Source organism: Crinia signifera, chromosome 2 (genome assembly GCF_055691185.1).
Source record: "Crinia signifera chromosome 2, ASM5569118v1, whole genome shotgun sequence".
NCBI classification, from domain to species: domain Eukaryota; kingdom Metazoa; phylum Chordata; class Amphibia; order Anura; family Myobatrachidae; genus Crinia; species Crinia signifera.
In genome coordinates this window covers 266,155,124-266,181,539 of record NC_139218.1, presented here as the reverse complement: position 1 = coordinate 266,181,539, position 26,416 = coordinate 266,155,124, and the positions used below count along the sequence as shown (strand labels likewise).

At 39.9% G+C, this 26,416-nt stretch overlaps 1 protein-coding gene across 2 annotated transcripts in view; it reads left to right on the top strand.

The window, feature by feature from the left end:
- ATP10A (ATPase phospholipid transporting 10A (putative)) overlaps positions 1-26,416 on the top strand; it is a 142,504-nt gene that overhangs the window by 96,074 nt on the left and 20,014 nt on the right. For both annotated transcript variants that reach the window (XM_083168568.1, XM_083168569.1), the window contains exons 10-13: positions 2,635-3,193; positions 12,279-12,382; positions 18,654-18,780; positions 24,295-24,479. In XM_083168568.1, coding sequence (XP_083024694.1) covers positions 2,635-3,193; positions 12,279-12,382; positions 18,654-18,780; positions 24,295-24,479 — 975 coding nt within the window. The remainder of the gene's footprint in view (positions 1-2,634; positions 3,194-12,278; positions 12,383-18,653; positions 18,781-24,294; positions 24,480-26,416) is intronic.

The window sequence follows — 26,416 nt, the reverse complement described above, 5'->3', positions numbered from 1 at the left end:
TAATTATGCGAGTTCAAATGGGAGTGCTGTAACTGGAGACATCTGTTTTCTCCTGCTCTCCACGTGAGCTGGTCAGACTGGGATATTCCTGAGCAGGGTGTTCATCTCAGCAGCGTGTTCCTCGCATTTGTGGACTTGTATTTTTTTTACAAAGGTTTAGAAAGGTAAATGTTTTGTTCAGTATTTATTTTACAACAAATGGCTGTGTAATTGGGTTTGTGCAGACGGGTGTATTTTGTTCTGTTTGGCCTTTATCCTTGTGTTGTGCTTTTAGCATTGTTTCTTTGCCCTGGGTTTTTATTTAATTTATTTTATAATTGTTAGCGTGTTTAAAAGCCTGTTTGGGGGTTAGGTGAGGAAGAAGAGAGGAAGCATGGGAAATTACTAGGAGCATTCCAAAATGATTTCTTATTGGTTACATTCAAATAACTTATTAAATTCCAAATAAATTAATATAGAAGTACAGCATTATGGCACTTGCAATAAATACATTAGAGTACATTTTTTTTAATTTATAAGCCATAAAAAACAAAAAAAAATAACAACTTTAACAAAGATAACCTTACAGTTCACCTAAAAAAGATGCCGAGGGAAAAATGGAGAACATCTCTAAAAAAAGAAACCAGCAGGACTCGCAATTTGTGCATTGAATACACTTTTTGAGAGAGACGCTAAAATCCCCATTGAACAGACATTGCGAACACCGGGGAGAAGTGCAGGGTGAACTGAGTTAGCTTCGCAAAAAATTTTTGGAGAAGCAACATAGCTGAATACAGGGAAGCACAAAATAGGAGAGAAAAGTTCACTACTCTCCAAAAAACATGCACACTCACCGTTATTTACGGCGACATAGGAGCATTGCACGGAAAGTGGACTTTTTCTCCTGAAAGACCAGCCTTAATTGGTTAGCTGTTACAAATCATCAGCCTGTTATTTTTTGGAGAAGAATGTTTGGGGCTGTTTGAACACCCCCATTTTTCCAGCTTTTGGAATTTACAGTTTGAAGTTTCGTTGTACTCAAAAATAAAAAAAAGAATAAATAATCGGAGATAAAAAAAAGAAATCCTAGAATCAGGTACTTGTGTATTATCACGGCGCCCATCGCATACCACTAATTAAGGTATGCGATGGACCCGATTTCAGCCTTTTCCCGGGCTGAGTATACAATTTTTAAATCGGGTCACATCGCATGTCATTACAATGGCATGCGATGCGACGTGACGAGATTTCCCATTGAGTCCCATGTTAAATGGCACCCCCAGACCCGATTTTTAATTGTATACCAACCCTGATGGGTAATAAATATGTAAAATGCCCCCACATTAACGGCCCCCCACTATCAACACCAACCCGAAGCGTGGCGAGCGCAGCGGTACGCGTTCTCCGACCTTTTCATACCCCCACTATCCACATCGGCGTGGAGTTGATTTTATAAAGTGTGGCGAGTGCAGTGAGGCGAGCGGACGCGCATTACTTCACAGGTATACGCGCCCCCTTGCGGGGCTCGCCACGCTTCGGGCTCGGTGGCTCGCTGCGCTTGCCACACTTTATAAAATCAACTCCACGCCGACGTGGATAGTGGGGGTATGAAAAGGTCGGAGGACGCGTACCGCCACCCCTCGTGGGCTCGCTGCGTTCGCCACGCTTCGGGTTGGCGTTCATAGTGGGGGGGGGCATTTCACATATTCATGACCCATGAGGGTGGGTATACAATTAAAAATAAGGCATCTTGGTGCCTGTACAATTGGAAATCGGGTAAAATCTCGTTGCATCGCATGCGATCATATCGCATGGAATGCAACGCAATTTTTCATAGTACAATGCCCTGCGATGGAAATCGGGGGTGCCGTGATAAAAGTACCTAGAATCATTTTGTTAAACAAAATTGTATCTGCATTTATGACTCAATTAGCCACCTTTTGCAAATAGAACATCCAAACCCACCTGTTATTCTTTCTACACTGGAATCGAACACTGTCTGGAATTTCTTCTCAACACTGTTGCAAAAGCTCCCGCTTGTAGGTTGTTTTCCTTTCACCATTCTGTGCAGTACATCCCAAGCTGTGTAGGGGTTGTCTGGAGACTCTGTTGGCATTGTATTATTTGAAGCCTAACAGTTTGTTCTTTTCCTCAAATGACTTATGACACAGTTTGGAGGTGTGTTTTTGGGTTATTTTCTTACTGTAGATTGTACTCTTGACCAACTCTAGCAAGTATTGCGTGGGGCTTTAAAATGTTGTAACCTATTGGCACAAGATTCCATTTACTCTGTTTGAGGAGCCTGCTATATTTCCAGTAAGAGCCTGAGAACATTGCGCTTTCTCCATGTTTGTCACAATGAGCTTTGTTTCCCGACATTAGTCAATAGGCTAGTAACTAAAACCATATGTAGTGAACTATTTAAAATCTTATCTGATTGGTCCAGAAGACCTTCTTTCAGTCTTCCGTTACCTACTCACCTTTGTACCATTTTAGTTTATTCACTGGATCTCAATTGTTAAAATTTCAATAAAAAATATAAAAATGCGGTTATTTTAAAATTTCTATTAGTGTACCAGAATGATACAATTCATTGTAAAGAACATTCTTCATTTTATAGTTGCTGGTGTTCTTCATCCTTGTGTTTCTTTGTAGGTGAGAGTTCGATTTGAAGTGAAGTCTCCAGTTAAAACCATTGAGGACTTTATTAGAAGGTTTACTCCAAGTCGGCTAACGTCAGGGTCAAATAGTAGCAGTTCATCAAGTCTTGGGAATAGCAAATCTCTGCAAAGAATCGGATCAAGTATTCTGTCCTCCAGCTCAAATGAGGGCAGTTTCATGAAGTTGGAAGGAAAACGACCCAGCTCTCCAAAAATGTGCATAAATGGTCAGGGTTCCCAGCAGGGTAATGGAGTCACTGTAAATGCACAGGAAGGGGAGTTGCGATATGAAGCAGAGAGTCCCGATGAAGCTGCTCTTGTTTATGCTGCCAGAGCATATAATTTTTCTCTGGTTGGCAGATTGGCTGACCAAGTGACAGTGGAATTGCCACACGTAGGAAGATTAAGCTTTGAACTTTTGCACACCCTGGGGTTTGACTCTACCAGAAAAAGGATGTCTGTTATAGTCCGACATCCGGTTACAGATGAAATTGTTGTTTACACTAAAGGAGCAGACTCTGTTGTTCTCGATCTCCTGCAGCCATGTTCTAAAGGTAGGTTTTGAGGTTACATTTAATTTTGTTGTAAATCTGTTTAGATTGCATCAGTGATTTTAACAAAATATTAATCCTTTGAGTGCCAAGAGAATTTGTCAAAATAGGTGTGAAAATTGTCACGCAAACATTTTTATCCATCATAATGACCTGTAATGTAGGAAATATAATCTTTTTTTACACATTTTTTTTTTACTTGCATTTATACAACAAATGTGAGCGACGCTGGCATTTTTAGACTTATTGTAAGTGTCAGTTTGGGTCACTGTAAAGCAGGTGTGAGGTTGGTCAGTGCTATTCCCTTCTCATTACTCTGGTATCAGGAGGAATTTGGCGTGATGGTGAAACATCTGTTTCCCACAACACCTCTTCCATTATTTTGTTTTCAAATTCATTTTAGCTAAATTATGCAGTACACATTTTTCTGTATATTTCTCTGCTTTGGAGTTATTTCTCAATTTACTTGTTAGCTTGGAATAGATATGTACAATATGCTTCTACTAATGGCAAAAACAAATGTACTCCCAGGTACAACAGCAAACTAGAGTATAAGCAGGGGCTCACCTAGACCTATGGGCACCCCATAGCGAGCTTTTTAATGGCCCCCCTACCATACAGTACTCTGTGCAGATATACACTCACCTCCTGGCCCCCATAGACCACTTTTCCTTTCTTAGCTGTGGGCTGCTGCAAACACATCTGTCCTTACGGATGTTGAGATGAGGCATGCGTAGCCTCGCGCTGAGGATGACACCGCATGTTCAACATGCCCACACCACCTCATCAGAGAGAAGAGGCAGAGCTGGCCAAGAGAGCTGTGGCTCTCACAGCACACTGCAACTGGGTGACTGACCAGTATGGTAAGTATGCTGCACAGCATACACACTTACCGCAGGAACTGGTAGTGACATTATTGTCAACATTTCCTACAGGCAGATGTAACAATATATCTGTCTGACATAGCGGCATCTGATGTACTTCGCATCTGATGTTTTCTGTATGTTAAGGCCCATACACACACTACGATGTCTTCTTAATGATGATGAACGACCCCATTATAAATCACCTCCTGAACAACCCAGAACGACTTCGTTCAGGGTCGTTTAGGAGGTGAATCTTTTAACATCGTCTACTGTTTATGCTGTGAATGACGGACGACTACCAACGATGCGCGTACCCGTGGGTCGTTAAAGACCATAGCCATCGTCAATGCATGCAGGTCAATTTGGCTATGGTCATTAACATTGTTTGTTTTTTCAATAGAAAAGGTCCTGCATCGTTTGTGGTCGTTTGTCAGCCGTCGTGCACCAGTGAGCACCTGCAATGCTGAGGTCGTTCATTTTCACTTCAAGGGTGAAAATGAAAGATAGTAGTTAACGATGGGTCGTTACTGACACATCTTTGTGTGTGTATGGGCCTTAAGTGACGTAATTCACAGATTTATCTGGTAAACACAACTGCTGATTTACCTACCAATGTATTGCATAGTGTGTACCTTGCCTAAAGGTCTGTATGCATGGTGCAATATGATCGCTGAGCAATTTTGGCATATCAGCAATATATTGCTCAGTGACCATATTGCTCAGTGTACTGTTTTCATTGGCTGAAAATTGCAAGCAATTTTTTTATTTTGTTTTTTTGCTACCGCTATTTTATTTGTCTTCATGTGGTTGCTGATGCACAGTGATTGTGCACCAACGATTTTAATCCATCATCGCAGGAGCATGTTTCAGTGACCATTAAGGGCTTGCTTGTGGTAGCATGTTCCTAGCGATTTATTGCCCAGTACACACAGAAACTACAGGCAATATGGGCACTCAACCAACATTAAGCCAGCGATATTGTCTAAAATCCCCCCTGTGTGTGCAGGGCTTTATTCTTGTCATCAAAAGTTTCCTTCACCTGTAAACTATTACATACTTTCTTATAGGTACCAAATAAGGTAAAACTTGTAATTAGAGTTCAGGTGCATTAGGAGTCTGGGGGATGGGAAAACAAGGAATATTTTATTACTACAGTTGTCTCTTCATACATCATTACTGCAGTCATGCCAAATAGCGCATTTTGGCGCACCAGGTCCACTGGATACAAAATGCTACAATGTTGCAGGGCCATTGTTTTCCATTACAAGTTTCATTGGGCCTTATTTTGGTTCATTCTTTCTGACAAAATCCTTCTTAGATGGACAAAACCATGTGCACTGCAGGGGGGGCAGATGTAAAATGTGCAGAGAGAATTAGATTTGGGTGAGTTATTTTGTTTCTGTGAAGGGAAAATACTGGCTGCTTTATTTTTACACTGCAATATAGATCTCACTTTGAAGTAAAACCCCACCCAAATCTAATTATATCTGCACAAGTTACATCTGCCCCACCTGCAGTGCACATGGTTTTGCCCATCTAAGAAGGATTTTGTCAGAAAGAGTGAACTAAAATAAGGCCCATTGTGCTATGTATACAGACTTAGGGGTCTATGCTAAGCCTCGGAGAGAGAAAGTAGACTGAGATAAGGTACCAGCCATTTGGCTCCTGTCATTGTACAACATGGCATTTAAGAGCTGATCTCCAAAGCCTAATATCTAATATCACTTAGTCGCACGCAATATACAAGGGTTGCATATCAAATGAAACCATACAGGCACCTGGTACATTTTGTATATTTTTGGCAAAAACACGCCAAATTCTAGCACAGTTGTGTGGGACCTGGGTCTCACACACACCAGGCATCTTACACTGTGGTATAGATGTAGGATGACACATCTAAAGCTAAATCATCATGAGAACAGTATGGAATAGCAGGTGATTTTTACCAATAAATTATATTTTTTATAGAACATTTATAAATAGTAAAATGTTTTATACTACTGTCCATTTAATGCAGTGATCCCGCACACTGGATACATTTTTCATCTGACAGAAGAGAATGAGGTTAAAGTACTTTCAGGTATTGACATATGACTACAGCTCATGAATTTTAACAGGGACTCCATTATAAAAGTTGACATATGTCACTGACCGGTATGTCAATGATATATATATACCTGTTAGCCATTATGCTTTATTGCTTCATTCACTGGTCGCTGACATGTATTCAATATGCAATATATAATTGATGAAGTCTTTTTTATTTAATGGGAGAATTTAGGATTAATGGGAGATTTTAGGTATTCTACAGCGCAGAGAACAGTATATTATTCATTACAACAATGGTAAACAAATGCTTAATCAAATAGTAGCTGGTGTACTGTATAAATGTTAGTTTGCATTGTGGTACATGGGGAAATGGAGCTAGTTTAAGGAGCATGTTCCCAGAGCTTCCTTTAACCGAGTCTTTGCAGCTCTGACATAACACTCAAAGTTTTTAGCAATTCCATAGTAGAGAAAACCTATATATGTGTGTGTGTTTGTGTATTTATTTATAAAGGTAGCTTGAGAAGAGTCTACAAAATGTTGTTGCTTAGCCTATATTCAAGATAAGTTCTTATCAAGTCTCGTTTGAGTGGCTGCTTCTTTTCTTTTTATGCACAAACCCCTCTTGTTGCGTTTGTGCTGTGCACCTCGGCCATTAAAATACAGGGAGGATTATTCAGATCTATTTAGCTGCAAGTATCGACTGCACTCCAGGGATAAATAAAACACAAATGGGGGTATTCAATAGGCAACCGGTTTATCCCTGTTCCCAGTAGGAATATATGTTCTTTTAGGTTTCAAGGAATTAATAGAAGGACAGCAAAGAAACACTACAACAGTTAACCAATACAATATTGATTTATTATACTCAACTTTGTGAGGTTAATCCAGTGAAGTCAAACAGTCAATGATCACACATCCAGGGAGGCCTCAGTTGTCCTTTCAACACCTGTGTGCTTAGGAAGAAGTATAGCTTAGTTCTGTGCGTTCCATCATTTCATCATCTGTTCATCTGTCCCAGAGTGAGGCCTAATGGGTGACTATTCTCCATAGGATTATATACACCCTTCAAGGCATTGGCTCCGCAAACAAATACTAATGTCCTGTGTGCCCTAAAAGGTTAAGCTACTGTTGGCCATTCTCTAAAAATATGCATAGCAAGTACTGCATGGTACAATGTCCTTTTCAAGGCTTATAGGAGAACTGCAAACCATTGTAGAAATCAAACTGTTAACCCTATGGTTACAATCTGATTAACATTGAATATCTTGTACGCAAGTCCCCACACCTCAAACTGGGAGGTTAACTGGTGCTGTATCGTCATAAGAAATGGAACATTACAGTGAAAACCATGTAACCTAGCATTTCCTCTGCAGATACAGCTACAGTCACACACTGAATATAGACATGCCACATAACATTTTAATCAGCAGAAATTGCTTGTGCTTCCGAAGATGTTACTCATTGAAAAAAAGTCACAAAAAAAGATGCCCATCGCTACAGTCACACCATGGCATGGTGCGACTAAAGGGACTGTTTAAAGCGAAAAGAGGCTAGATGTATGGGGACATATCTGTACCATCAAAATATAATAATTATACAAAATATGTAATTTCTGAAATCTGTAGACATGCTACTACAGTTACTGACTGCAATTAGTTTATTGCGTACTAGAATTATTGTGAGTATCTGCTTATCTGTAACTTTTATTTGTGCTTTTTTTTTTTTTTTTTTGCTTTTGCATCACTAGGAGCTCCTAAAGAATGAAACATTTTGTATTTTAATGTGCTATCTAAAATGCTCCCATTATTTTAGTAAAATGGAGTTTGTTTAGACAGTTACTTTACTCACATATAATTTGTTATCTAGCTAAGAGGACATCTTTTTCCAGTTAGTATAAAGCCCCATACACATTATGACGATCCTGCCAATGCCGAAATTGGCGGCAACAGTACTCATTGGGGGAGACCGGCATCAGCAAGTGCATACACACTTGGCAATGTCATGAACGATGGAGCCGATGTCCTCCCTCGTCCGAACCTGCTTGGGCAAGGGAGGGGCTCGTTAACGATGCACAGCGAATACACTGGACGATATTGTTCACCTTGAGCTGGCTGTTCCCCATGATAAATGATATAGTGCATACACACTAAACAATTTTAAAGAGGACGATGCATCATCCAGGAGCATGCTGTCCTTTGCAATATAGTCAGAGGGGGTCGCTAACAACCTGTGGGAGGAGCGTGCATCGTTACCAATACAGTGCGTGCACATGATAAGCTTAAAAATTACGTTAACATTATCGTGCATATAGTTGAACCATCTCTTCTAATGTGTGCCCAGTTTAAGATCAAGTAATAGACTGTATCATTTTGATGGTAGCTGTGTACTGGTTACTTGGATTAAAGAGTTGGCTGGATGGCGGTAGGATGTTTGGTTTATCAGGTAGTATTTCATAATTCCTTGTCCATTTTGAGGATGCTCCAATGTTTATCCAGATTATGTATAATGTTCTCCCCACAAGTTTGTGATAAATTGTACTTGGAGTTTGGTATGCTATCAGTAGATCTTCTCTTTCATATCAACACACATCCCCTCTGTGCCTCTCCACCACCATCCCTTAAAGGTTCTCTACTATTTTTTGCTGGATTTGTGTTGGGATTTTGCCCCACATTTGGTAGGTACTAAACTCTGCATATCATAGACGCCCTACAAGACCTTTTCTTTTGGAGCTTTTCCAATCCAGACTTGTAGGCATCACAGTTTTTCCATTGTCAAAATCGTGTAGATCCCAATGCCTGCCAATTTTTCAATTTGAGTGTTCACTTGCTGCCAAAATCACCCCACCCCTTTACAGGTGCTTTAGTAACAAGATATTCCGTGTTATTCTCTTCATCGCTCAGTGGATTTATTGTTATGACTGATTCATCAGTGTGTGTGTGTGTGTTTGTATCTTCTTTTTTTTGCTGTGCTCCATCATTCCATTAATTGCATACAAGTGAACCAAAACCTGGGGGTTGCAGGAGGGGTGTGACTTTTTGAATGTGTTAAAACAAACCTGTATCCTCCTTTATTTAGCAAAAATATTATTCAGATTTTTACAAGCTAAATAAACCACTACCCTATATAAACAATAGGAAAGATTCTCTACACATATTGCAAAACAAGTTAAGCTAACCAAGTCTCGCCAAAGTCTTCCTTTCAAAGCCAAGATTACCTCAAGTTCCTGATGCACTTATGTGCGGGTGATTCTGGCTAGGAAAGCTGTTCCCAGAGAGAGTATGTTGCAGGCCCCCAGTCATGACATGATTTTATTAACCTCTTCTCGGTGCAGGCACACAGCAGATGGTAATCTGTGGCTATTAACAACTGCAGTAGTATGTTATCATACATTACATAGATTTTGTTATCATACATAAATACTGGTACTTATGTATTATCTGGGCTCCCATGTTAAATGCACCCCATTTTTTCATACCCCTACTATCCAACTACGCATGGAGTTGATTTTATATAGTGTGGCGAGCGCAGCGAGCCACCGTGCCCGAAGCGTGGTGAGCGCAGCGAGCCCCGCGAGGGGACTCGGTCTCATAAGAAAAACGGGAGCCCAGATATTACATAAGTACCTAAATACTTTTAAACACAAAAAATACAATTGTATGATTTATAAACAAAATAAAAATACATTCACAATAAATGGTTAAAAATGACAGTATTTGTGTCTAACATTAATGATTAGTGCTTTTTACAGTACAATATAATCGATATGTTAACGTCTATGCTTAGGTGCCCATGGTACGATATCAGGTTTTGGCTCTCACAAGACCTGGTCCAATAGGGGATTCCCTCTTACATGAGTTACTGCCTGTTACTGACTCCACCCACTCCGCAGTTACTGGGTATTTTGCAGTCACCACCAGGCTCCTACAACTGGCACTGCTGCTGTGTGTATATGAACTTGCTCCTTACACACCACCTGTCTGGTGTCTGTTAACACCTACATGGTCCAGGGTATGGTAGCTGGCAGAGGGCAGACATTGGACACTTGGCTCAATCCACTGGTCATCTGTACATACAAAGCTTAGCCACTGCAGCCTGGGTCTAAGCGTTCCTGGCTGCAGTCCTGGGTACTTGTGTATTATCTGTGCGCCCGATTTTTTTTCATCTGGTCAGAAAAATCGCGTCCATCGCATGCAACCAAATCGCATGCGATGCGATTGATGCAATTTTTCCATAGGAATCAATGTTAAATGGTCCCTGAGACCCGATTTCACATTAGGGTCAATTTTAAATGCTTCCCCATTGTTTGTATGCCCCCTCATTGTTAACGCCACCCCACCATCAACGCCATCCCGAAGCGTGGCGAGCGCAGCGGTACGCATCCTCGGACCTTTTCATACCCCCACTATCCACGTCGGCGTGGAGTTGATTTTATATAGTGTGGTGAGTGCAGACGCGGGACACGGAATACGAGCCCGAAGCGTGGCGAGCGGACACGGATTACTTAACATGTATTTCGCTTGCGCTCGCCACGCTTCGGGCTTGTATTCCTCATCCCCTCGCGGGGCTCGCATTGATTTAACATTGATTCCTATGAAAAATGCGATGCTATCGACACGATTTTACCGCAAAAATCGCGTCGATAGCATTGCATGCCTTAACTACACACTGGGCGACTTTCATGTGAAAGCCGCTCAGTTTTCATGTCTGAGCGGCTTTCCGCATGAAAGCCGCCCACTGTGTATGGGGCCGCGATGAGTGGTGAGCACCGCTGCACACTCCCGCATCATCGCTGCCGGCTGCGGCTCATCTGCTGATATTACCAGCAGATGAGCGACTGGGTGGCTTTCTATAGCGTCCTGCTATGGAAAGCCATCCTGGGCAGGGGGAAAACTGCTCAGTGTATGCACTGAGCATTTTTCAGCCCAATTATTTTCCCCATCATGGTGCACCAAACACGCTTGGTATAATCGCCCAGTGTGTATGGACCTTTTTATCTACAGGACTGGTGATGCCATGTTAGCATATTGTGGGCACGCTCCTAACCATGGCACATTGCTATCACCTCATCTCTCATTTGACATCACACCCCCATAGTAATTTGAGCAATGTTGCTTTCCCGTAATTACAGTAGTTGAGAAAAATGCAATGTTAAATTGATTAAACAGTTGTCATCTGATTTATTCTACTAGATATGTGATCTGTGTGCTATACTGTACTGCAGTGATTTTTAACCTTTTTTACCTTGCGGCACACTTAAAATTGCCAAGGCACACCATGTGATCCCCACAGGGAAAACCCCAAACCTATTGGCCCCCATATTAAAAACAATCACACTGGTCCCCACAGGTAACAAAAATAAAATACATTGGCCCTTTACATTAAAAGAAGAGACCAGTAAATAACAGTTGAACTGGTGGTGGCTATAAACTGGTTTGTGCATCTCTAGATCTGGGGGCACACTTGAGAACAGCTCAAGGCACAGTGGTTGAAAAACACTGCTGTACTGTATGTTTAATCTTGCGTTAGCTATAAGAGAAAATTATATTATACAGTTTGTCAGCATTGAAAAATAGGACAATATCTAGGACAAGAACATTTGGGACAAAATGTAAAAACAGACTCTGTCTGGTAGTTAGGAATATTTGCATTTGTTTTTGCTATCTAGGACACTTGATTTATGCTCCATAATGGACACTTGGCTTTGAACAAAGTATATATTGTCTCTTCTGATAGGGGGACCATTGAATACCTCCCCACAGCATCCTATTTCTGATTTTAAAAGGATTTGACTATACAATCCTGGCTGTTTTTGCCAGGGAAACAGCTGGGATTTGCGTTTGGCATTCGCGGGAAATGGGCACTAAATTTTCAAATTAGCGGGCACTTTCGTGGGAAAAGACATGGATTCGGGGATCCACACCTTTTTGGAATTGTTTCAGAAAATTGGGAAAATAGAAAAAAACATTAAATAAATGGAATGCAAATTCCATCTATTGTATGCAGAAATGGTTGATATTGCGCCATTTTTCCGAAAAAAATTAACCTTCAATATACCACCTATGTAATAAAAATCACAATCTTAAGGACTAAAAAAAACTACATTGTAACCAATAGTTTGTTCTTCCCTTTAGAAAAGCTCTTCCACTAATTTAGTGACCCTCTTTTTTGTTTAGATAACTCTGTGGGAAAGTACCAAAGAAGAATTCAAGGCAAAACTCAGAATTACTTGAACTTGTATGCGGTTGATGGATTACGAACTTTGTGTATAGCAAAACGAGTAAGTATATATAAGCTCTGCTTTCTCAGGCAAAGATTTTCTATATCCCTGATTTTTCAGTCGGGAATATCAGCGTCCCCGTGTCTGTCCTGTCGATCTGCGCTGTTGGGTTGCCTAGCAACCTCTGTATACATACTAATGACCTGTCGACCTAATGACTGTCAACCATCATGCTGTAGACCAAATGACCGCATACCGTCGGTGCTCCGTATGATATCCGTTCTTTGGACCAAAGACCGTAATTTTGTATACTCATCCGGAGATGATTATGATAATGTTGTTTACATGAAGTAACCGTTTTCATGTCGGTATTCTCCAACAGCCTCGTATAGATTTTTATAGAGGCGTTTTGTGTAACCGGGTCAAAGTTAGAATCTGGGAGGATTTTTCTCAATTACAGAGGTATTATTGGGGTCTGTTTTCTTTACAAAATATTCCTTTTAAACGAAGCATTCTATTAATTTATAAATCTCCGCTTTTATTTGGAATGGATCCTCCATTACAGTGGGAACGAAGGATACCTTTTCCATTTTTCTGACATTTTGGACATGTTGCATCATAGTTCTCTGCTGTTCGAAAGTTTACATCGGCTGAAATACAATAGTATATTTACTAAAATTACACAAAGGACCCCTTTCTCTCAGGCCACAGTGGTGTGTTATTTTATATAGACTGTGCATAATGTGTGAGTTCTCGCAAAACTTTTCTGTTTTGAAATATGCCAGAAATTAGCAGAAAATCTGCACAGATGTTTGCATAAAAGTATCATAATGTTAGCAAATAAATAATAACATAACATACAGTATAAGGTTAATCAGAGTAAATCGGAGATACTAAGCCTAGGAGGGACAGCAATAACTGAGGAGTTCCAGCAGGTCCATGCTCAATTTAAATATGTCTCTAAGGCGATGAAATACCTGGGAGTGAAGATTACTCCAAAAATAGTAGATCTATATAAAAACAATTTTACCCCAGTAGTCAAACAAATAATAAAACAATTAAACGACTGGAATAACCTGCCACTCTCCCTATTGGGCCGAGCAGCAGTAATTAAAGCAGTGATATTCCCAAAATTATCATATTTGATCCAGATGCTCCCTATGCGTATTTCAAAAGGAGACATCCAGAGGTGTAACAAAGCCTTCTCGAAATTCCTGTGGTCAGGAAAGAAATCAAGAATATCTTTAAAAAAACTTTAGCTAGAACGAGAAGAAGGGGGACTGGCAATCCCGAATATAGAGTTGTTTTCTCTGGCTGTGTCCTTTAGATATACAGTAGACTGGATCCAACGAAAATCAACGTATACAAATTTTGAACTTGCTTGCACCATACACATTAAATGCGCTGCTACATACACCAAGGAATAAAATGCCGTTAACTGTAAAATCTAACATCATGTTTTCTTATACCCACCTAGCATGGATAAAAATACATAAATACTTACAAAGCTCATATACAAAATCCAAACATATATCGGGGGAAATTTACTAAAGGAAATTTGTAAAAAAAAATAGGTGTATTTGTATCCAGAAATACACTTATTTTTGACATTTACTATCCCGAAAATACGGCTATTCGTATTGATAGCACATCAATACGACTACGAATTGCCGTATTTTCGGGATAGTAAATGTCAAAAATAAGTGTATTTCTGGATACAAATACACCTATTTTTTTTACAAATTTCCTTTAGTAAATTTCCCCCATCATTTCAAGGAAACCCCTTATTCACACCAGCAATGGAGAATGTATTGTTCAAGGAATGGGCAGAGAAGGGGATCATGGAAATTAAAGACGTATATGACCCGGGAGGCAACATGTATACCTACCAAACATTAACGGAGAAATTTAAGCTGGAAAAACCACGATTCTATATGTACTTACAATCAAGACACTACACCCAGAGTATAATGAATTCACAGTCTATAAATACAAATAACAATGAGTGTAGGAAAATAGAGACTTTATTAAAAATGAACACTCCTTATAAAACCAAATTCCTATATTGGGATTTGTTCACGTGAAAAACACAAAAAAATTGGGTAACACTAAATAAGGCCTGGCAAAAAGATTTCCTTGAGGAATCTAGATTAGAAGAGATGATCACACACATAGGGAAAACACTAAAAATAATACCCTCGGTAATGTTGCAAGAGGTGCACTTCCGCACGGTACACAGAGCCTATATTTCACAAGGCCAATGTAAATATATGACACCAGAGGAAAAAGGCACATGTCCAAAATGCAATACACCTAATGCACTTTTTAAACACAATTTTTGGGAATGCATTAAAATGAAACGATATTGGTATAAGGTGGTAAACTATATTAAACACATTCCAAATACATGTAGAATTAGATTACAAGGCATTGCTGTTTGCAGATTTCCCAAAATGGAATATAACACAGGAAAGGAGGAGATTGAAGTCAATATTAATAATAATAGTAACGATAGGAAAAAAAAATAATATTAAAGAATTGGACAATAAAAACAGCCCCCAGGTTAGACTCTATGAGAAACATGCTAATGAAAACGGAAAAATACAGTGCAGTGCTGGAAATAGAAGAAGGGGGGAGAAGATTTTATGAGACTTGGGGGATCCTTATAGAAATGTTAGATAAAAAAATTCACAAACAAATTCTACACCCCTTCAAGGAAACTCAATGGCATAGAAGTCTTCCCAAATTAGGGGATGAGCAATAAATCCTAACATCAGTGCAAGTAGAAAGGTCAGATGAAGGGTAATCAAAGGTCCGTAAAAAGAAGAAATAAAGATAGTAGTCCTATCGCATCCTTCCCTATTGTGTCTGTTGTTTTTATGTTATATGTTAATGGTTTGTTGATGGCAATGGCTTTCATTTAAAAAAAAAAAAAAGACTAGAGAAAAGATAGCAAGACATACTTATCACAAGTCAATTTAAAATAATTAGTGGGAAGACATACTGTAGGGATCTTGTGACATTAGGTAATTTTTGAGATCATGTATTTTAATACTCCTTTGTATGATGTATGTATGAAGTAAAAATTTGTGAAATATGCAATAAAAAAAATAAAAAATAAAAATAACATACAGTATAACAAAAAAATAGCATAATATAAGGAGGAAAGCATTAGAGTGAGCTAATTGTCATTGGTGCCTATACAAAAGACTGCAAATATTGCTATGTTATACTATGTTGTGCTATGTTATACTGCACATTGTTGTTTGGTATGTGCGTCATAGATCACTATAATATGTATGACATGATTTTTTTGTGTAGCTGCACTTTTTTACTCTTTGCTACTTTTAGCCACTCTTCGCTACTATTTCCCAAATAATATGCTACGTTTTGCTTTTATTATTATGCTAATTTTACTCAAATATATTTTTTGGATTAAGCCACAGATGTTAATTTTTATTAGGGTTTTTTACATATGTGTAAGTCTCGGAGGGTCTGAATTTAATGATACAGTAACAAATGATGCAGGGTGCTTTTTTTACAATAAAATTGGAGAGTACACTGTTATTACCTAGTACACAGAGATTTTATCACTCTGATAAATCGGCTATGTGTTCTAGGTCTTTAGGTATAGCACAACTTATTATTAGTTGTCAATTTTTTTTAAGAACTGTGGAAGTTGTGTCCTGCACTGCCCTTACGTGGCAATTTTATCTAGATATCAGTCTCAGATTTAATTAAAGTAACTCCTAGACGCCAAATCATAATTGGTAGAATGCATGCTCTATTGCCCCAGAAGATTGTAGGAACTCAAAAACGAAATACAGGTCCTACAGATTAACTGTTTTATATTCTGTTTTGCTCATTCTTAATGTATATGTCCCTTTTTAAAAGGGCTTCTTAGATATGTGTCCTCAACCATCTAGCCTCAATATACCATGCAGGACAAGATGCCCAGTGTGAGTAAGCTGATGGGTACCATGCAAATCTGCTAGCATGGGCATCGTTTGTTTTTTTGGCAACTCATTACAACTGACTTTGCTGATTAATTTGATATGTTACGTATATTGTGTGTGACTGAGTCTATATACAGAGCAGAACAGTACCTGTTGTGGAAAAAGCTACATTGTAGTACTTTGTGTACAGATTCAGAGACTTTCGCACACAGAAATTGATCAGCACAGTCTCCCAGTGTGTCATAGTCACATTGCGGTGTGACGAATACACCCAGTGTTAGCAATTTCACAGGACCTTACATCGCATCTCGCGTTGCATCGCGTATTGAAGCTAGAGAGGCTCTCAGCACAACTCCCGCCATGCGTCGTCCGCCAGAATAAGTCCCCCAGCACCCGCCAACTATACAGATATGGCGCGCTGACGGCAAGTGAGAGAGCGGTCCCCATTGGTATCGGCAATTCAAAAAGTATAGGTCACTAACACATGCACACAATTCAGATGATTTCTCTGTATGTCCACAAAGGCAAGCTCTTGTCCTCCGGGCTCCACAGCAATCTAAACATAAGTGGAAGGGGTGCCTGATAGTGCAGTATCAAATGTTTATTCAAATTTTTTGCATAAATGACTTAAGAATGTATCCGTACCAACAACTTCCTGTGTTGTGGACTGAATACCACACGGTTCAATACATGTATCATCACACACTGGCAGCCGGTCAGCAATACCTAGCAGGCTTAGCGTGCAGCACAGCTCCATCTCCATGTTCAGGACAGCAGAAGATTGCGCCATACAGGCCACGCCCCTACACATTTCGTTATTCAATTTGATGACCTGCTAAACTCCCAAAACCCTGGGAGTGCTGTACTCCTGCCTTACTGACTGCCGATACGCGTTTTGTCCTAGAAGATTTTGGCAGCAGGTGTCACCCACTGACCTAATTCTATGGTGAAATGTGTATGGGCGGAGCTAAGGATGCGATCAGAGACATGGTGACGTCCAATACTTGTAATGCAGGAGTACAGCGCCTTTTCCGGGGACACTGCCAGAGTAACTGGTGATGCTTTTCACTGTTGTATTATTCAAACAAGCGCTTTGTGTGTTACAACTAGAACACGTACTTATGTGAGTTCGTAATTGTTGAAGTAAAGACTGCTTTTAAGTGAAAGACTACACTATCGTGCGCCTCCATCTTTTTCCGTATTTTAAAAAAAAAAAAACAGTGAAATTGTCACGCATTCATGTGGTTTTGGCGAATTCGCGGCCATATTCAACAATGCTATCTCGCCCCACCGAGAAATGAAAATGAAAAGGACAAAAATGTACTAAAAAACTAGTGAAAATGGCCGTGATTGAATACTGATAAGGCGAATCTCTGGGTTTTTTTTCCCTCTGACAACATTTTTGGCCGGGATTGAATACAGGACTCAGTGTTATAGCCTTTTGAAAGCCTTCTTAGCATCCAGTTTCTGTAGTTTGCTATACAGTACCTGGTCTGCTGGGCAGAGATTAAGGCTACATGGACATAATGATTCAGAGTGGGCAAAATGGATATCAGTCTGTTTCCCAGATCTAAGCTTCATAGTCTGTCTTTGTTTTAAGGATATGGGTTGGTGACTGGTACAGATATTAAATAATATATAATCTCATAAAATCCTGTCCTTCAAAGAGGATGTGCAAGTTTCAGTTTGTGATTAGGGTTACTTCCCTTTCGGGATTACTCCAGACAGTCTGGTAAATAAGACCGATTGAGTAATCCTGGTCCGGTGGTAACCCTACTTATGAAATGATACCGATAATCCATCAGTACCTTGCTCAACTTTTATGTTTTGTTGACCTAAATGATTTCTTCAGGGGTCGTTTCCACATTAAGGTGATTACTTAAGGGGTATGCTGCTTGGGGTGGTGTGACTTTGTCAGAAGCATGCCATGGTGACCATTTAATGCAACCAACAGGGACAACTGATTCCTTCCTAACCACTGGGTCCAAACATTCTCAGCTTAGAGCTTAGTTAGTGGTCTCTTGAATCAAAATATCCATTGCACAATTTCTACAATTTACAATAGGCACTTGCTCACTTTCATGTACAGGTTTTTTGTTTTAAGTAATTGCTATATATATTCATTTACATCCTATGCCACAGTCACACAGAGCTGCCGGGTGTGATGCAGGAAGGGGAGTCGGGTTTCTTTGCCGCAGAGAGCCGCCGGGTATATATATTTATTTATTATATTTGTAGGCAAATATCCTGTTAATCCATCTTCGTGCCGTGCTTATTTGCAGTGTCTAAACAGAGACCATATATTATGCAGTAGAGTTTACTTTGGAGATTATATCCCATAAATAATACACATTTCAAATTACTTTTTCATCTAGGTTCTCAGTAAGGAGGAGTATGCTTGTTGGTTGAAATTTCATTTACAAGCAGAATCCTCATTAGAAAACCGGGAAGAGCTACTGTTCCAATCTGCAGTTCGTCTGGAGACCAATCTGCATTTGCTGGGTGAGTTTATTAATCCTCCTTTCTCAGAAGAATAGGTGAATGCTATTCCACTGATTTTTATGCACATTTATAGTGTTAACTGATCATATTTAAGAGACCGTTGAAACAAGATACCTGTATACAGTATTTAAAATAGTACACTCTCCAGCAACTTTTGTTAATTACATCTATTTAAGAGTGAGCATTCTTGGAATCATATGCTATGAGCGATGTGACTATTAACTCTAAGACTTAATTATTTTGTGATTGCCACAGTATATCCAGTGTAAGGGAATCTAGGGAATTTGTAGTATTGTTTTCCCCTTCATTTGTATGGAAGAGACTTTAATCAAAATCACTGGTGGGTGTTTCTGATCAAACAAAGAATGAACAAATCTGTTTGGCCTAAAACAGCGGCATTTCAAGAATACTGTTTAGTTTATTTGGCTAAGACATCATTAAAAATATTTAACTATTCTAGTGCAACATTGTGGATAAATATTTCATGTGATCAGACACCATTAATAAAGCATTGAAATGACCTGAGAGACATACACCTCGGCATCTGTGGTAAATGGGTTTATTCATAACGCAGTGCAGAGAGTGGAGAAGTGGAACATGGTGCTATGCATAATTTTATAGAATGCACTTGATGTTTACCTCAAAGCGGTTTTGTTGCTGTCGGCAACCTCTCCACTGCCTCACTTCTCTACTTGTCACTGCTTCATGAATAGACCCCTTAGTTTAGTGTGTGAGACCTTACTGTACATCACTCCATAAGACTACAACTTTAGACTTAAGAATGTTTGAAGTCTTTGCAGAAAATACTGGAACCCCTATTCCTTTGTTATTTTGTATTAGTGTGGACAACACAATGCATACAGACAAAGATAAAGCTATAACACAGCACTAACAACCGCAACCTAAACATGTATTACTAGGTACAATAGCCAGTGGTGGCACAAGTGTTTGTGACACCTGGTGCGGCTAAGAGACCCCCTTTGCGCTTCTTCAGAGCACCCACCTGAACAGGGGGCATGGTGTCCCGGTGTGAAACAAAAGAATTAAAATGTACATAAAAGCAAAAGGGAACTACATGTGATCCGCACAAAGGAGCACTCAGAGCGGAATAGACAAACACCTCCTCTGTGTCCCGCTGGGAACCCTGCTGGTATCAATAGTGTGTGTTTCTTATGTTTACCTCTGTCAGTTTGTTACTACCCAGTTTGTTTTAGCACTGTTTCCCATTGTAAAGCGCAATAGAATGTGCTGCGATATATAAGAAACTGTAAATGTATGGGGTGAAACCCCTGATAATTTCACTTTGGGGATGAGCGTGCTGCCCCTGGAGACTCTTATAGTGCAGCCTCCTCATCAGTGATAAGAGCCAGGTGCTGCATGATCAGTTCACCCTGCAGAACCCAGCTCCTGTCACTACGGAGGAGCCAGCACTTTGGTTTTACCCCCTGAAAGGGTGACACCCAGGAGCAGCCCACAGCCCCTTTATGAACTATTCTTGTTCATAATGGCTGCTTGTAACCTCTTCATTACCAATTCATTAGCGCTGCTTCTCTAGATCATAATAATTGGTGTTATGTGCCAATTTTAAAATTAAAATAGTCTAGCCTAAAATTAAATGGAAAGATGGAAATGTCTTAGTAGTTTTTCTATTAAATATATTTAATATCTGCTGAGCTAGTAGCATATTTGAATTTGCACACATATGCATATAAATATGCTTATTCATTTTGTTACATCTATGGCTTTTTCATTTTGGGAATTTAGAGCTAAAAATACAGAATAAAGAACCCATGATTTGTAGTTTTCCTGTTTTATTGATTTCATAGGGATTTGAGAAATGAATATAGCATAATTTTAATCTAAAAATATATACTGTGATCATATTTGCTGAACTGCAGTTTTATTCAAGATTCAGCTGAGTGTACTCCGTTAATGAAACTGCTGAAGCCCTAACCTGGGATATTAAGAACTTTATAGGCAGCACAGCATTAGCTTTGCTGCCACACTGTGTTTGATTTTATTCTGACTGGGCACAATATGGGGGTTATTCTGGTTTCTTCGCTCACATGTGAGCTCTATGTTTTAGAAGTGCGCATGTGCGTGCAGCCACGATAAACAGACTGTTCTCCGGGCGCACGCACCCAAGGCTGCGGGCAGTGGGCCCAGGGATTCGCCCATGGGACCGCTCAGCAGTACTGGTTCTATTATGTGTATTTATTATATGTTTAACCTTTTCCTGACTACTTATCACATTTACATGTTTGAAACGGATTCAGTATGAAATCCCGGCGGTCGGGACCCCGACGCCGGAATCCCGACCGCCGAAATCCCGACAAGGGGGGGATGTGGATCGCGCCCCCCCCCCCTTGCGGGCTCGCCACGCAGCGGGCCTGGTGCCTCGCTACGCTTGGCACGCTAATTTATTCTCCCTCCAGGGGTGTCGTGGACACCCAGGGAGGGAGAAAGTGTCGGGATTCTGAACGCCGGGATCCCGACCGCCGGGATTTAAACTGCATCCCGTTTGAAACAGCCTATACTATAGACCATCTGTACTGTTAAATAATAATACAGTATTCCATACATTATCAAATGTATAAAAGAGCAATTTTTAGGGCTGTTACTGCTCCTTCAGACTCCCGTACTTACTCCAATGCGCTGCACAGTGGGATATTTTTAGATTTACATTTGGAAATCCCCCTCTAAAAATCCTGCGTTTGCCACTAATGGGGAGGGGTTTGCGGGCGGACCAGTGTCTGGGGGTTTCGCAAACATGCGAATTTGCAGCCAACCAGAATTTTGAAAACCTAATGGTAAATTAACTGTCTCCTTACTAAAATGAGCCTGTGTGGTAAACTCCACGCGACTAAGGCATATAAGTGTGAATGATAATGAGTTCTATGTTCTAAGTAACAACTGTTTATGGTCAGATTTTTTTTTTTTCTAAACATGTCTGAGGGCACCAGTTTAAACAATGACATCACACTGATCTTGTTCTGTCCATCAGAGTTTTTTTTTTTTTAAATCGCAATCCCTTCACAAGTTATTTTGACATGAGTGTACCTGCCATTTTCTGGGAGTGTCAGGGATAGTGCAGGCATGCCCCAGCGGTTTAAGGTCAGTTCCAGCTTCGAACAGCCTGTTTCTATCGCACAGGCAGAGTAGTTCCTGGGTTACACACAGGTAACATTTTTGCAAGCCTTTCGCAGCCTTGCACAGCATGGGATTTCACTCTGATGTGCAACGGCTATCTGATCACAGGGCTTTGCAGATGAACAGAGAAGCAATCCATTCTAAATAACCTCCCTTGTTCACGACCTTGGGATCCCAATGTAAATATCAAAAGAAAGTACAGGTTGAGTATCCCGTATCCGAGTATCCGTTATCCGAATTATTCCGAAAACCATACATTCCAGAAAGTGAAAAAAAATATTTTTTTTTTGCTAAAAACTCACTGGGGACATTTGTAACAGCACTACTGGTGACATGATATGTAACTGGCACTATATATGTGCAAGACAATGATTGCTTGGCATTCAAATTCAGTGCTGAGATAGTACACACATTTTGTTTCATGTTTTGAAACCTTGTTTTTTGAACAAATAAAATATATTTGTGTGTATTTTATGTGGTAATAAAATATATTTGTGTGTATTTTATGTGTTTATACAGCATACATGTAAGATACTTCAAAATACATAATTGAAATATTAAAATATTCCGAAATACGGAATAATCCGTTATCCAAAATTCTCCTGGTCCCGAGAATTTTGGATACGGGATACTCAACCTGTACATACTGAGTAAGGTGTGCACTGATCTGATAGTCGCTCCATCAGATCGGATCATTTATCTGATCAGCACACACGATCGGATATCTAGCTTTTGTAACTGTTCATTACAATTTTAGATTCATTTAAGAAGTATTATTCATGTTAGATTTTTCAAAACCACTTTCATTTGACTATAATACTTGTCTCGGTTAATGCGAGAGCTAAACAGTCATATATGCATCAGTTTAAAAATGGAAGAATCAGATGTTAGTAGTTGAAAAAAATCAGATGGTCGGTTGCCCCAGTGCAATCGGTAACTGCTATGAAAGTCAATTCTTAAGGTGCGTACACAGACGGTTTCATTTAGTTTTCGATTCAATTTGATTAGATATGGACTATTCGACCTGCTCTTTTTTTTTTTCTACTCCTTTTCGATATCCACTATTTTCTATTTAAATTTCTATTCGATGTGCATTTGATTTGCTATTTGATTTGCTATTAGATCAAAACTGGCTTCAGGCATGAGATGGACATAAAATCGAATGCTACAGAGAGCACATTAGATTTGCACTACTATTAGATTTACACTATATAGTCTTGGCTACCAAAACTATTTTTGTGTTTCGATTTACACTACACAGGAGCGTGCTTTGGGATCGAATCTGCATCCATTTTAGAAACACCATTCGATGCCCATTCTATTTTGCCTCTATAAGCAAAATCAAATAGAAAAATAGTGCATATCTCACCGTGTGTATGCTTTGTATAAGTTATTTTTGATAATCCTTGGTATTTTAGTTAAAGTACACTCTCGACAGAAATTTAAATTGAATCTTGTTTAAAATGTAAAATTTTTAATTGAACATTTTAAATTGAGTCTCTAAATTAATCTTTGTCAATTTGGCATATGTCTCCATACTGGTGCTATACTGAGTAATCTATTGCTCGCAAGAGACATGAACTATGTCACCAGCTTTTAACTATAGGTTTTCTATGTATGGATCATTTTGTCCGCAATACAAAATACCACCATTTGTGTCATTTGGTAAATGTGTAGTGTATAAGAATAGAGAGAGGTTTTCCTTGTACCGGTGGCAGGGGTCGGAAGCCTCTCTCTGTTCTTATTACCATCTATAAGCCCCATTCTCTCCTGGATTCCAGAGGCCTGAGATATAAGGAAGAAATGGTACGTTTATACCAGAGGTGAGTCCTGGGTATTATACCATCCCACTGGGGGACACCCCAGCCAATCAGCTCCTAACTGTGAAGTTATAGGCTTGGCTTGAAAAATGACAGGTAGGAGCTGATTGGACGGTGATAAAAACCAGACACTTTATCACTTCACCGAGCTTAATAAATCTGCCCCTTAATTCTTTGGAAAGTATTTCTTTGGCGTTATCCATCTGAGACATTCATATCGGGATAATACATATACTGTCCTCCCCATTCTATATAATTTTCCTTTGGTATCAGCAAATTTCTATTTCGTAAAAATTGGAGCGAAGAACATATAGCGCAGCGCTGTGGATTAATCTTCATGACCATTTTTGTGAACAGTGATGGTTAAACTGTTTTAGTGAAGAAAGCAGCTGTGGTGTTTTTGAGAGCGCTTGAGGATTCTACTTCATTATACTCTTGGATAGTGTATAAGAATTCGCAATAGCAAATATGCAAGAATATTCTCACTTTATTATTGAATTACGTTAATGTTGCATTTTAGAATGTAAAACTTTCTATTTTCTAGGTGCCACAGGCATTGAAGATCGCTTACAAGAAGGTGTTCCAGAAACTATTACTAGGCTACGTAAAGCTGGACTGCAAATATGGGTACTGACTGGAGACAAGCAGGAAACTGCTGTAAATATTGGGTATTCTTGCAAGCTTCTGGATCATGGGGATGATATCCTGACTTTAAATGCAGAATCTATGGTAAGATTTGATTTTACCTTGTGTAACCTATGTAAGAAAGGAAGCACTGTATAAGCCCTTATTTACCCATAAAGGTTTGATAGTCTGTTACTGAGCCAGGCAGATGTGCTAAATGCCTACATATAAAGAGATTATTGTATGATTTCCATTGACCTGACATGAAGGGTTTGTAGCAGTGCTAATCTGCGATATCTGCGTCATGGTCAGTGGCGTAACTATAAATTTTGCTCCGCCCTGCCAAAAAGTTTGTGCCCCCTCCAGGCTCCTCTCCAGCATGTTTCCCCAGTGTGTGACGTGATGACATCACACACATAACGAAGAAGCTGAAGCAGGAGAGAGGAAGAGAGACCAGCATACACTGCTGCTTCCCTTGGCTCCAACACATCCCAGGCCGCCCTAGAATGCCCATGCCAGCCAATAGCCAGCTCTGTTTACAGTCAATTGAATCAGTGGAGGAATTTGACATCTCTGCCATGGCCCCACCTGCGCTGCAGCTGACTCACCTCCAGTGCTTAGTCAGTGAGCAGCGTCAGGCAGCAGCATGTCAGTGCGTCGAGCGGGTGCCGGCGCCCACACAGACCCTGCTGCTGCTTGCTCCCCCAAGCGGCTGCTGGGGCTGCCTTACAGAAGTTATGCCACTGGTCATGGTGCACTACAAAATGTGTACTAAAGTAGAGGTGTAAACAAACGGTGCGATCTGAGCTTTCAATTTTGACTACTTAATCAAGATCAGAAGGAAAGTTAGCAAATATTACACAGTGTGTATACAGCTTGTGATGCTGATGCACTAGCCCCAAGCCAATTTTGAGTATTTTGTGTACAGTCTAGTGTTCTTATATTCAAAATCGGATATAGTCAAAATTTTAATCAAGATTGGATGGTTCTGGGCTCTTGGGTGTTCAAAGGAAATCACATTGCCAAAATCATACATAGCCAAAATCTCACAGTGTGTATGCACCTTAACAATTGATTCCTCAAACTGTTATACTGCATTTGTCATAATTTCTAGAAAATCCATTTTGTATTTTTTTCCCTCTGGGCATGTCCCTGGATTTAAATTTTTTAGTTAATAGCCTGATCAGGATAATTATGTAAATATTAATCTATGCTCATTAGTGAATTAACTTGTTTGGCCAAATGTAATAACCTCAAGAGTTCGGCGGTCGTGCGGGGTGCCACCTGCAGTCAGAGGTTTTTTTAAAGGGGCAGTTATTTATAGGGCATGGTTGTGCCTTGTAAATGATTGCCCCCTTTAAAAAAAAAAAAAATTTAGAATTTGGCCGGAATTCTGCATGGCCGCCGATCATTAGAGGCTATTACATTTGGCCAGTTATGTTTTCCAGCAAGTTTCCGTATGTAAGCAAACATGGGGTTAATATATTTTGATAAAGTAAATTGACTTGCTGCTTCTGGTCACTTTACAGAGGAGAGGCTATGTCTGGAAGTCTCTTACCCAATCCTAAAACAGCTTATTTTACTATATAAGAATATAATCCTTCATAACCTATAATAGACAGTGAGTGTTACATAGACCCTTCTGCCCTGAGGAATATATTCATTAATAGCCAACTGGTAGCACAGTGTCCAGAGTCTAATGTACAACTCTTCACACCACAGCAGAAACCTATATCCTGGTACTTTGGTGCCATATACATTTGTGTAGGCAGCTGATCAAACAATCTGGTTTATCTATTTATCACTGATATAAAAGAACTGGACTAGGCAGAAGTCACATAAATATCACACTGTAAACTTAGACTCCTTTAACACCTGCCAAAATTCCCGGGTTGGCCCAGGGAACAACCCGCTACTAGCGCTGATGTGCCAGATTCCCGGGGAAATTTGCCGGGATTTCAACCCTGCTAGCTAGGGTCCGGGTGGCGGGGTCCAGACTGCGGGGATCCGGGCTGTGGCAGCTGGGCACTTGTAGCGCTATT